Consider the following 12,741-nt stretch of genomic DNA (forward strand, 5'->3'; position numbering starts at 1 on the left):
AGGACGGAGGAGCGAGGAAGCATCAGTTGGAGAATCGACATGCACCCCTTAACATTTCCGACTACACCGTACTTCCTGTCCAGAATTCAAATTGGTCACTTCCTGCCTGGATACACGAAGATATGATGTTAGAGATTATAAATAAATAAATAAATAAATAAATAAATAGACATTTTCGGATAAATGCAACGTTTGGGTTGATGTATACGTGCAGCTTCCTGTTAAGCAGAGTAGGATATCATATCGTCTCGTATGTAAACAACATTATTAACTCTGCTTTTATTTCATTTCCAACTAAAGAGGCGGGACGCGGAGTGCTGGAGAAGGAACGGTAAAAATACAGGGTGCGTCTCGATACTCAAACCGATGCTTCCTGGTTTCCTCGCTCCGCCGTCCTCCAGCCCGTGACCCGGAAATCGATCGGCGCGGTCATCATTAATGGTTCCTCTCTCCTCGCACCTCATCCTCGCAATCTTCCCTCACGTCCTGAGGGGGTGGAGCTAAGATGCGAGGAAGGGAAACGAGTATGCACAAATTGTTGATCCCCGGACGATCGTGTTTGATTTGGTTTTGTTTTTAAACCCGAATGAAAGGAGCTGATTTTACAGTAATGGTGTTTAGGGATGTTGAGTACAGCGTGTGGTGCTGAGTTCAGACTGAAATTCTGATATCGGACGCATCTCAGTTCAGCGCGGTTCTGATCCAAGGTGTAGATAGAACCGTTTAAAACAAAAAACGATCCTGCTCACGCTCACTCTTGTGATTGTTTTATAAAGAATTACGGCTGCTTTCAGACGATCAGCGTTTTGCTCGCGGCTCGCCGTACCAAGCGTTTTTACTGCCAGGTTTAAGCGCGGATACGCCGTCGAGATGCACGTGAAAACATAGATCGTTCACAGAGCTAGCTCATCCTGCGTGCTTCTAAACCTCAAAGCAAACACGGAGAAAGGTTGCGTATTGAGTCGTGATAAGAAATCATGATAAGATGATAAACACGGCTACTGAGGATGAGTGAAGCAGCTGGTGAATGAGTGCTTGGTCAGCTTATCCTTCAACATAACATAAACATCAGCATTATCTTATTCATTCTAATAATACAAATACTGTGATAAAATCTCTTATATCCCCCGCACACATACTCTCTCTCACGCGCGCACACACACACACACACACACACACACACTACAATTTCATGTTCTCGATTTACTGTCTCCCAGCTCCATTAAGTTGTGTGCACGAGTAACTGTCACGATATAAAAAAAACCCCTAAAAAGTAATATAATGATAGGACGCGCTGGATCAAGTGCTATTTTATAATCTTCTGGAAGCCATATTGTTAAATGAACCCGAATCTGCGGTGATGAATTACATGTCATACGTTTTTACTGATGATAAACGAATCAACGCGCTAAACGAGGCGTACGTATGCGATGTCAAAAGAGTCTCCTAAAATAACTTTTTACTTTGAACGTGCCGAGTTTTGAGAGTTTTTAGCGCTGTAGTGTTTATGCAACGCGATAAAATACATCACAAAAGTTATTACACACAGCATGGTAAAAATCATTTCTGTTTGGTTTTACGTGTGTGTGTGTGTGTGTGTGTGTGTGTGTGTGTGTGTGTGTGCGAGATTTATTTAGATAATGTTCATGTATATTTTAAGTGAAATCTGAGGAACAAGGTTGCCAGGTCTGCATATAAAATCCACCTAACACACAAACAAATGCCAAATCAGCATCCTCATGCATTATCCTGTTTATTAAAGGTAGTAATTAATAAATGATGTGTATGAGAGGAAGTCGGGATGTGTCGGGTGTTTCCATGGAGATGAATCTGAGGGTCAGCTAATTATTTTTATTTTGATATAGAGGGTACGCATGTCACACCCACTGAGTGGCAAAGAGACTGCGCAGCAGCATTAGTGTACAGCGTGAATTCCACGAAAACACAGAATAAACACATCTAAAATGGGAAAAAGCTGCTGTGCGATCGCCTGCTAACAGATTCAATAAGAATTCAGACCTATCTTTTTACAGAGTGACAAAATAGCATTCAGTCCTTTTTTACTCAGTCGAGCGGTGTAAGTGTAAGATCTTCTGGCGTGTGGTGTTCATGGTGTACGATGATGAATAATTTGCTCTATATTTCTTTTTAAACGCTGCCTATTTCCACTGATGAATAACAGGGACTCATTCATTCTCTGACTGTGTTTTACTTCACAGATATATAACGTTAGGAAGTGGAATCAGCGTTAGCTACAAACAAACTAGGACTGGCTAGTCCACATACCTGTCCACATACAACCAGAATGTTTATTGGTGTTCTTGTCTCTTTAATTTCTCCAACAAACACCGCCTTGAAGTAGGACCGAACGTCAAGGCTTTTGTTTGCCTTCAGGCTTTGCTTAGTGTATTTCCCCGGTGTTGAATTCAGATACATATAAAAGTCGGGAAAACCGATTTCTGGCCACATGCCAATGTCCATGGACCACAGGTTCTTGGGCAAGTTGTAAGGGTCACTGTCGAGTCCAACTGCCTTTCATTTACGCTGATAATCGTGAGTTATACTAGTGTTTTCACAGCTTCACCTATTAAAACCAGCCATTTTGCTGGATGTTTTGCCGCTCAGTCGGCCGAGGGGTTGTGTCCCGGCGGGAAAGTGACGCCAGTGCATACCCTCTATAGAGATACTAATCATCTAAATGACTTAAAATTCCTGAACCTGGCAACCCTGCAGAAAAGGCTTTCCCGCCTTTTCCTGATAAAATGAAACGAGCGTGTTGCATTGTGGGATACGCTAACAAACACACGCGCACACACACAGAGCACTAGATCAGGAATCTGCACTATACACTACAGTAGCAGTACTAACGCAGTAACGTCTCAGATCACGTTATAAATAAATCATAAAGATTTTGCACTAAACTATAGAACACTTCACTTTTCTACAGCTTTAGGACATCATGTGATCACACTGTTCACACTAAAGGTACACCGTTTGAGACACAGCCCATGACCTGATAAGATTCTTCTCTTGTGTTTTAATTTAATAATAATAATAGTAATAATAATAATAATAATGATGATGATTTCGTGCCACTATAATGTGGTGTATGAATGTGCACGTCATGATTATTATGCAACCCTCTCCTCCCTGTTCACTTTCTCCTGTTTCATTTTGTACATTGGTTTAATTCCTGTTTTATATTTAAATGGAAAAAAAAAAGAATAAAAGGCATTTATTTTGCAGCATTCATGTGTTACAGAGTGGTGAAGTAGCCCGAAGGTTTGGAATCTGAATTATAATGACAGTAATTATACTGCAGAAAAGAAAATGTGAAGAAGTTGGAGACCAACAAACATCAAACATGGTGAAGACTTATAAAAGTGACGTCTGAAAAAACAAACAAACAAAACAGAAATGGCTGCACAGTGACTCCAGACTGATCCACAGCGATACACTGCAGTTATTCCCACGTTGTAGCGCCCCCTACTGGCCCAATGCTATTTATACAGCATGCTGACTCGGGCCGAGTTCACAAGTTTATTTGAACAGTGGACACTGTCCCAGAGCAGCTTTACAGAAACATATAATTTCATGATATAGATTTTAAATGTATGAGTTTATCCCTAATGTAAACTTGGAAACAGTATTTTAGCATTCCCAGTCTGTTTCCCATTCAAAATGAAATGTGAAAATGATATTATTTCACATCGTTGGTCCTGTTCTTTACATCTATACGTCAGTTCCCACAACGTCATTTGTTTTCTGAACAAAGAGCTTAAACAATCATTTAAATTCTTAATACATCATAAGAATTCATTGAAATACATTCCACCACCTTGTGGAGAACTGTGGAGATCACATGAAGATCGTTCACACTATAAAACGTTTCCACAGTTATCCTCTTTGAAGAGCGGAGTCGAGCATCGTCTGTGTTTTAGTGCGAAGTTTACACGGGTGTTCGTCCGGGCTCGGCTTTAGGGCCTTGCCGTGTACCTGTGTGCCAGGTTTGGTACGGATAAGATGAAAACTGGAGGATTTATAGTGTTTGGGTGAACTAGCCACGCCCACTAAATGTTTTGGGGGTATGACAGTATGACATCACAAAAAAAAAAATATTTCCTACAGATTTTGAAATACAGATTCCTCTGAGTAGTTTGACCTTGGATTTGTCAAGATTTTAAGAAAAATATCATTTTTGAAAAAAAGTTTTAAACAATGAAAGTCTATGTGGGTGGAGCTTGAAATTCCAAATGGCCAATTCTTGTGACCTGAAGCTTGAAATTTAAATAAAGATCAAGTTTGATTCTGAGTTTAATTGTTCAGGAGCGCTGCAAAAACATGCACCACAGCGCCCCCTAGAGATTGATGACAAGTTATCTTACCTGAATTACGTCACTGTTTTTTTTTACCCAGTGTCAAGTTGATATGATCCTTTCTTTAATGAATTAGTAAATTAAAGATGCAATTAATTTGTTTTTTTTTTTTTTTTTAAATAGCATAAACTAGAAGAATCCAGGCTGAAAATGATCCCGATGAATATAATCCGTGTGAAGAAATAATTTCAATTTAAAATAATTCAGGTTACAAGGGAATTAATTCATTTTTCATATTTTAAAAATAACATTTTAAAAGTTATTTAAAAATAAGTACTAAATTTTAACATTACATCAGCTGTTTCCAGTGAGTTCAGCTCATTAAAATGAAAAAAAAAAGGGATCCCGGTACCTCAGGAAAGCGTATTGTGACAGAATTGATCACGATATCGATACTGTATGGTCGTATCACCCAGCCCTCGTGTGTATCAGATTATGGGTTCTGTGAGCATGAGGTAGCACATGTTCACCTGAACAGGAATGGAGAAGGGCGGGGCTTTTTCAGGAACCGTACAAGAACAACAAACAGGACAAGACAAGAGTCGTCACATCACACAGAGGAAAGGAATCAAGAAGTTTAAACATTTCAGAGACGCTACCATTTTTACGTGACTGGTAAGTTTGTGGTGAATTGACGTTTATACGAGGGGGCGGGGCTAAACACACACACACACACACACACACACACAAAACCCTAACAAGTTTCTTGTTATCTTGTTAATAAGTGTTTCACCCATCTTTTGTTTCTCAGTAGTCAGGTGATGCCTATTTTTTTCAATCAAGTTATTTGTAATTAAGTATAAGTAACACAGATTAACAGCAGATTTTACGTTCTTAATATATAAATTAGATACTTCGCTCCATGTTCTGTAGCGGCTCTGTGTTTCTTGGAAATTTGTTTTTTTTTTTTTAAAAAAAAGTCGGATCTTTTTGAAAAATTACACGTTTCTTACAGATAATTACAAGTTTACAATTCGTCATTACTGTAATCCTGACACCCGACGATATCACGATCACACACGATGACGGTTTGAAGCTTTTTTTTTTATTCCACATTCTGATTGATCGTCAGGTGTTGATTAATTTTCTATAACGGCAGCTCTGACAGCATTTATTTTTCATATCAATTTATGACAGGTTCATATTAACGCGCTCGTTCTAGAGCAACAGCTCCTTCGCAGGGACGTGTATAGCGGACGAATGTGCGCGATCGTTCATATTTTGTGAGAAGACATGTATCTAACGTTTGCGGAAGGAGTTTCCAGTGTCAGAGGTGAAGCTGTAAGTTTTCCCACATCTTCAGGACAGAGGAGTTTACAACACTTCCTTGCGGTTTCTCAGTAATGTGACAAGCTGTGTACTTCAGGCAGCGACTATAAAAGTAACATTTTAACTTAACTTTAACAAATTTAAAAAGTATTCAATTCAGTTTTATTTGTATAGCGCTTTTTACAACGGACCCTGTCTCAAAGCAGCTTTACAGAAACATATAAACACGGGATACAGATTTTAAATGTGCGAATTTATCCCGGTGACGACGAGTATGGCGTCTTTGTTTAATAAATAAAATGGTCATCGTTGTCCGGTCCCCGTGGTAGAAGAGGAATAAAACACTTGGTGACGTGCTGTCGAAGGAAAACAAACAACTTTTTTTTTTTTGTTAAGACAGACAACTGTAGAGTACTGTGCAGCGCGACCAATCAGAACGCCTTCGCTGGGATGACGTCACACATCTTTCTAGTGGGCGGGGCGTTAAGACAGCCTTCTGGAAAAAAACAAGCCAGCTAGTTAGTTAGCTTTTTTATATACATATATAGAAACAGTCTAATCAACAGTTATAAGTACATTTTTACGTCACATCTGGATAACCGACATCTGAGGAACATTGACGGCGGATTAAAGGAGCTGTTAAAGGTAGCTGCGCGCGCGCGTAAGTGTGTGTGTGTGTGTGTGTGTGCGCGCGCTTTCTCTCGGTCGAGGCTAACATGCTCGTGAGGCTCTGCTCAGGCGGGACGGCGCTGTAATGGCGGCGGTTCCGGGCGCTGCTGCTGCTGCTCGGAGATGGCGGAGTTTTAATGGCTCCCCGGGTCGCTGACGTGTGTTGACGCGGTACTTGCGTGCCAGTGACTCGGTCTGAAAGTTTTTCAGCATCCAGCGACGCGTTCACTCTTTGAAAACACACGCGCGAGCGCACACACACACGTCGAGCTGAAATCAAGCGTAACCGAATAAAACTAACGAACTAACTAACCGACCTGTTAGCGTTAGCATGCGACGCTAACGCTGCTATTTCTCCCTCATAGCGTTCAAGATTGATTAAATCCGAGTTAGCTGGTTCTGACGTAATGTCATCTTTACCCGCTTATATTTTTAACCCGAGTCACACAGCTGACAGGAGAGACGCAGGACAGAATGAGATTTTATTATTATTTTTTGTAGCTAGCTGAATTAGCTTTGATTTAACGGACTTTAATAACCGGCGGTGTTCCTAATCAATAACTGCTCGCTTCACACTAGCTAGGGCGTATACACTTTATTCACATAATATACAGGAGACACACATCTATCTAGTGCACCTATTGGAGAATCAGGAGTGATTTGGGATCGAGCCAGGCGGAATAACCTGAAGCCCCTCAGGCTTTAAAATTGTTTAAGGATTTAGAGACGTTGACTAATTATTATTTAAAATATGATAATCACTTTAATGATTTATTTAATGAGCATAATCCAAATATATATTTTTAAAGCTACTTATTTATACAATCGAATATTTATCTGTTGTTTAAAAAAAAAGAGAACATTTTATTTCCTGAACTTTCCACCCAAACTATTGATCCAAAAATCACATTAACAATTACACTTTATTATTTTACACTTTATAATAATAATTAGTATTATTAAAAAAATTCAGAAGTTAAATCAATAAGTTTAAACGTATTTGAATATTAATGAGATCCATGTAGTGCTCTATACATGCTCATTACATAAGGTTTATTTAAATTTAAACCGAATCACATTTAAAGTGCCGCTGGAATAAAATGAAAAAAAGGTGTTTGGGAGATTTTTGTTTCGGTTTTGGACACCAATATGACAATATATTTAGAAGAAAATACAAAACAAAAAAGTTAGTGGAGACGTTGTTTTTTAAATTTGATGATTCGATGCGCTCATCTTGTGTTCGTCCAAATAAATGTGCTCTAGGGTGTATATGCCCCGCCCCCTGGGGGTTGGATTTGCTCAGGAGTAGCTGTGAAATTCTTGGAGTTGTGTTTTAAAAGCAAATACATTCTGATTAAACACTAAAACGTGTTGAGTCAGTGTTCAAACAGCACGCTGTAAAGTTCTGGACCATATTTAACTGTCTGTGTGTGTGTGTGTGTGTGTGTGTGTGTGTGTGTGTGTTGCGTACTGCATGACTCAAAACATGAGTGTGTGTGCGGAGGTGATTCAGGGCTGCAGGGGTGAAGTGGAAACACTGACGACTTTATTGAACAGCTGTGTGTGTGTGTCTCTAACACACACACACACACACACACTTGCACTAATTACTGCATCTTATGGAACATGTTGGCACCTGTGTACACTACATACAGGTTCCTTTTTAAAATGAAATTACATTCAGGTTTTAATTATTCAGCAGATGAATTTGCATAAATTTGAATATTAATGAGATGTACAGTGTATTAATGTTTTAGTGTTGATTCTGTGGAGGAGAAAAACAATCACACCATGTATATACATATACTGATACTGATGGACAGTGTGTGTGTGTGTGTGTGTGTGTGTGTGTGTGCGCGCGCGCGCGTGTGCGTGCGTGCAGTGGAAATGGAGGAGGTTCACCAGAGTGGCAGTAACGGCACCGAGTCACAATCTGTCACAATCCCGACCACCATCACAGCGTCTCAGTTATCACAGATCACTCAGGTACACTATGATAACGTGTGTGTGTGAGAGAGAGCTTAGCGTGTGACGTGTGTGTAACGTGTGTGTGTGTGTGTGTGTGTGTGGTGTAGATGACTCTGGGAGGATCTCCCGTGGCCGTGGTGCAGCTCCCTGGAGGTCAGTTTCAGGTGCAGGGGGTCATCCAGTCGGCTCAGTCTTCAGTGATACAGTCTCCACCAGCACAAGTACAGGTCTCACACACATACATGCACAGGTTCCATATATCAGATGAAACATTCGGGTACATGCTGTTATTGGAAAATGATCAACATTGTGCTGGGAACAGTTGTGTGCAGTTAATCTGATAAGTTATCTACAGCGTGTGTGTGTGTGTGTGTGTGTGTGTGTGTGAGATGTCATGATGTCGTGGGTTTGTATTACCCAGCATGATGATGAGCTAAATGAGTCACTTTTCACACTTCTACTGGTAATGTTGCAGAAGTGTTTAGTAATATTGGGGTATGTGTGTGTGTGTGTGTGTGTGTGTGTGTGTGTGTGTGTGTGTGTTCACAGGGTCAGGGGTCAGACAGTGAAGATTCTCAGGATTCGACAGACAGTGGAGCTTCGAACCAGAAGACACGAGAGCTGCTGGCCAGACGCCCGTCTTACAGGTTCTTACATACACACACACACACACACACACACATACACACACACAGCTAATGTTACACACGTATATCGTTGTGTAACGTTGTGAATGACGGATTGTTGTGTAATTGCGTTACAGGAAGATATTAAACGACCTGTCAGCGGAGGAAGTAGCGACGCGTAACGAAGGAGAGGAGGAGACCTCGGTGTCGTCCACCATGACCACTGTGTCTCTGTCCACACCCATCTACCAGACCAGCAGTGGACAGTACAGTACGTCTCTCTCTGAGTACCGAAACCTTCATGGGGTTTTTAGCAGCTGCCTACTTTGTATTTCAGTGTAAAGCTGCTGGTCCAGGTGTTGCAGATGTACGTCTCTGATTGGCTGTGTTGTTGTTAACAGTTGCGATAGCATCGAATGGCTCTCTGCAGTTAGCGGGTGCGGGCTCCGAGGGCGTTCAGGGCCTGCAGACGCTCACCATGACCAACTCAAACCCCAACCAGCCCACTATACTACAGTACGCTCAGACCGCAGATGGACAGCAGATCCTCCTACCCAGCAATCAGGTGGTGCTGCAAGGTGAGTGTTAGCATGCACAGCTGATGTGATGTGTGGGATGGGACGAGTGAGGATGGTGGGATGAGTGGTGGGATGAGTGAGGATGGTGGGATGAGTGAGGGTGGTGGGATGAGTGGTGGGATGAGTGAGGATGGTGGGATGAGTGAGGGTGGTGGGATGAGTGGTGGGATGAGTAAGGATGGTGGGATGAGTGAGGGTGGTGGGATGAGTGGTGGGATGAGTGAGGATGGTGGGATGAGTGAGGATGGTGGGATGAGTGAGGGTGGTGGGATGAGTGAGGGTGGTGGGATGAGTGGTGGGATGAGTGAGGATGGTGGGATGAGTGGTGGGATGAGTGAGGATGGTGCGATGAGTGGTGGGATGAGTGAGGGTGGTGGGATGAGTGGTGGGATGAGTGAGGGTGGTGGGATGAGTGGTGGGATGAGTGAGGATGGTGGGATGAGTGGTGGGATGAGTGAGGATGGTGGGATGAGTGGTGGGATGAGTGAGGATGGTGCGATGAGTGGTGGGATGAGTGAGGATGGTGTGATGAGTAAGGATGGTGGGATGAGTGGTGGGATGAGTGAGGATGGTGGGATGAGTGAGATGGTGGGATGAGTGGTGGGATGAGTGAGGGTGGTGGGATGAGTGAGGATGGTGGGATGAGTGAGGGTGGTGGGATGAGTGAGGGTGGTGGGATGAGTGGTGGGATGAGTAAGGATGGTGGGATGAGTGAGGGTGGTGGGATGAGTGGTGGGATGAGCGAGGATGGTGGGATGAGTAAGGGTGGTGGGATGAGTGAGGATGGTGGGATGAGTGAGGGTGGTGGGATGAGTGAGGGTGGTGGGATGAGTGGTGGGAGAGTGAGGATGGTGGGATGAGTGGTGGGATGAGTGGTGGGATGAGTGAGGATGGTGCGATGAGTGGTGGGATGAGTGAGGGTGGTGGGATGAGTGAGGATGGTGGGATGAGTGGTGGGATGAGTGAGGATGGTGCGATGAGTGGTGGGATGAGTGAGGATGGTGGGATGAGTGAGATGGTGGGATGAGTGGTGGGATGAGTGAGGATGGTGGGATGAGTGAGGGTGGTGGGATGAGTGGTGGGATGAGTGAGGATGGTGGGATGAGTGAGGGTGGTGGGATGAGTGGTGGGATGAGTGAGGATGGTGCGATGAGTGGTGGGATGAGTGAGGATGGTGGGATGAGTGAGATGGTGGGATGAGTGGTGGGATGAGTGAGATTGGTGCGATGAGTGAGGATGGTGGGATGAATGAGGATGGTGGGATGAGTGGTGGGATGAGTGAGGATGGTGGGATGAGTGTGATGGTGTGATGAGTGTGATGGCGGGATGAGTGAGTGTGATGAGTGAGGATGGTGGGATGAGTGAGTGTGATGAGTGAGGATGGTGGGATGAGTGTGATGTAATGAGTGAGGATAGTGGGATGAGTGTGATGAGTGTAATGGGGTGTTTACAGGAGCAGGAGGTGAGATGCAGGCATATCAGATACGCTCGTCGTCGTCGTCAGCGATGCCTCAAACCGTCGTCATGACATCACCAGTCATCGGCTCTCAGGGAAAGAGTGACGATCCTCAGATGAAGAGAGAGATTCGCCTCGCCAAAAACAGGTCTGTCTCTGTTTGGCTGTCTCTCTCTCTCTCTGTCTGTCTCTCTCTGTCTGTCTGTCCGTCTCTCTGTCTGTCTTCTAAAATGATCACAGTATGGATCAGTTGTTTAGAAACACACATGGACCTGTTGTGAAAATTAAAGGAGATTTTAGGACCAAATCCGAACCCAAAGGGCACACTCACCCCCTGTGTACAGAGAACAGAAAAATCAAATCCTCCAACTGTTCTTTCTTCTGATGGGATTATTTAGTCAGTTTTCTGGATGTGTGGATATGTGTGTGTGTGTGTATGTGTGTGTGTGTGAGAGAGAGAGAGAGAAAAGAGTGAGTGCTTCCTGGAGCATCTTTATTCAGAAGTCCGTGGTGAAGGAACGTTCTGTACACACTGTGACTAACCACCACACTGTCGTGTATCAGCGCTTATTTATTTATTTTTATTTTCCATGTTTCCCTTCCCCTGCACCAAACAGTGTTCAACGCTCTGCTCTAATCTGTTTACTTTATATACTGAGTAACTCATTACACACCACCGACTCTCTCTGTGTGTGTGTAGGGAGGCGGCTCGTGAGTGTCGCAGGAAGAAGAAGGAGTATGTGAAGTGCCTGGAGAACCGCGTGGCCGTGCTGGAGAACCAAAACAAGACGCTGATCGAAGAGCTCAAGACGTTAAAGGACCTGTACTGCGTCAAAACGGGCTAGCGGGTAGCGCTGTGCTAAATGGACAGTACTTGCAGCTCTGCCTACACACACACACACACACATACACACACACACACACACACACTGGGAATGTAAGTTCCTTGTTTTTATACTCCTTTTTAACTAACAGCTTAGGAAGTGCAGGTCTCTCTCTCTCACACACACACACACACACAGAGTTTATGGAGAATAATGATGATATTTTTCCTTTAGCTATTTTTAATAAGAGATGAGCAGATGTGTATATATTTGTGTACGTGTCCCGGGTGTGTGTCCTCACGCCCACATGGGGAATATCCTGTTCATCAGCGAGCCGTGCGTTTATTAGGGAATTTGCGCGTTTTTTTCTCTCTCTCTTTTTTTTTTTTTTTTCCGGAAGTGCTTAAATAAACTGAAAGGTGAGAATAGTTCAGAGCAGGTAGAAACGAGTGAACTCCGCCCCCACCTGCCCCGCCCCCTCTCTCATATCTCATGTTTTCTTCAATATTGTGACGTGCGATTGTGTGTTGTTTTTTTTTTTTTTTTCTCCCCTTTTTGACCAAATGTCACTTTTTTAAACTCTAATCAAGCCCAATTCTTACACACTTTTAATGAAGAATCTTAATTATTATTATTACCGGTATTATTATTTTTATGTCTGAGGGAACAGTCCTTGAGCCAAATCTGTGTCTACAATCATGAGTTTGCAGCAGACTAAACGGCTAGATTTCCTGAATAAATAAAGCTTTGTGTCTGGAGCTGTTAGGGTTCAGTTCAGGGAGCACGCTTGCACTTCCACATGCAGGTGACGTTTATTAATAAAATACAGAATATACAAAAAAAAATAAAAAATTCAGGTTTTTGTTTTGTTTTGTTAAGTGAACCTAAATAAATATTTTTTTCCATTCTCTTTACACTCATTGTTTCTTTTTATTTTAATTAACGAAAAATTATGCAGCAAATAACAATCATTAA

At 42.7% G+C, this 12,741-nt stretch overlaps 1 protein-coding gene across 4 annotated transcripts; it reads left to right on the forward strand.

Moving 5' to 3' along the window:
• Positions 1–6,120: 6,120 nt before the first annotated feature.
• atf1 (activating transcription factor 1) lies at positions 6,121–12,680 on the forward strand. 4 transcript variants are annotated; one of them, XM_053636016.1, is made up of 8 exons: positions 6,121–6,306; positions 8,197–8,300; positions 8,390–8,509; positions 8,832–8,929; positions 9,046–9,179; positions 9,310–9,486; positions 10,940–11,090; positions 11,643–12,680. In XM_053636016.1, the coding sequence occupies exons 2-8, from the start codon at positions 8,202–8,204 to the stop codon at positions 11,785–11,787; spliced, it is 924 nt and encodes a 307-aa protein (XP_053491991.1). In that variant the 5' UTR covers positions 6,121–6,306; positions 8,197–8,201; the 3' UTR covers positions 11,788–12,680. The 4 variants fall into 4 exon arrangements, with proteins under 4 accessions (XP_053491991.1, XP_053491990.1, XP_053491992.1 ...); XM_053636015.1 differs by having other exon boundaries at positions 6,121–6,290; XM_053636017.1 differs by having other exon boundaries at positions 6,121–6,290; positions 8,390–8,503.
• Positions 12,681–12,741: the final 61 nt, after the last annotated feature.

This window comes from Ictalurus furcatus, chromosome 11, assembly GCF_023375685.1.
Source record: "Ictalurus furcatus strain D&B chromosome 11, Billie_1.0, whole genome shotgun sequence".
Classification (NCBI taxonomy): domain Eukaryota; kingdom Metazoa; phylum Chordata; class Actinopteri; order Siluriformes; family Ictaluridae; genus Ictalurus; species Ictalurus furcatus.

Excerpts from the sequence above, each read along its gene's own strand:
- atf1 (XM_053636016.1), top strand. The coding sequence starts at position 8,202 with ATGGAGGAGGTTCACCAGAGTGGCAGTAACGGCACCGAGTCACAATCT. Across the intron at positions 8,510-8,831 it reads CTCCACCAGCACAAGTACAG|GGTCAGGGGTCAGACAGTGA; the intron begins GTCTCACACACA and ends GTGTGTTCACAG. Across the intron at positions 8,930-9,045 it reads GCCAGACGCCCGTCTTACAG|GAAGATATTAAACGACCTGT; the intron begins GTTCTTACATAC and ends ATTGCGTTACAG.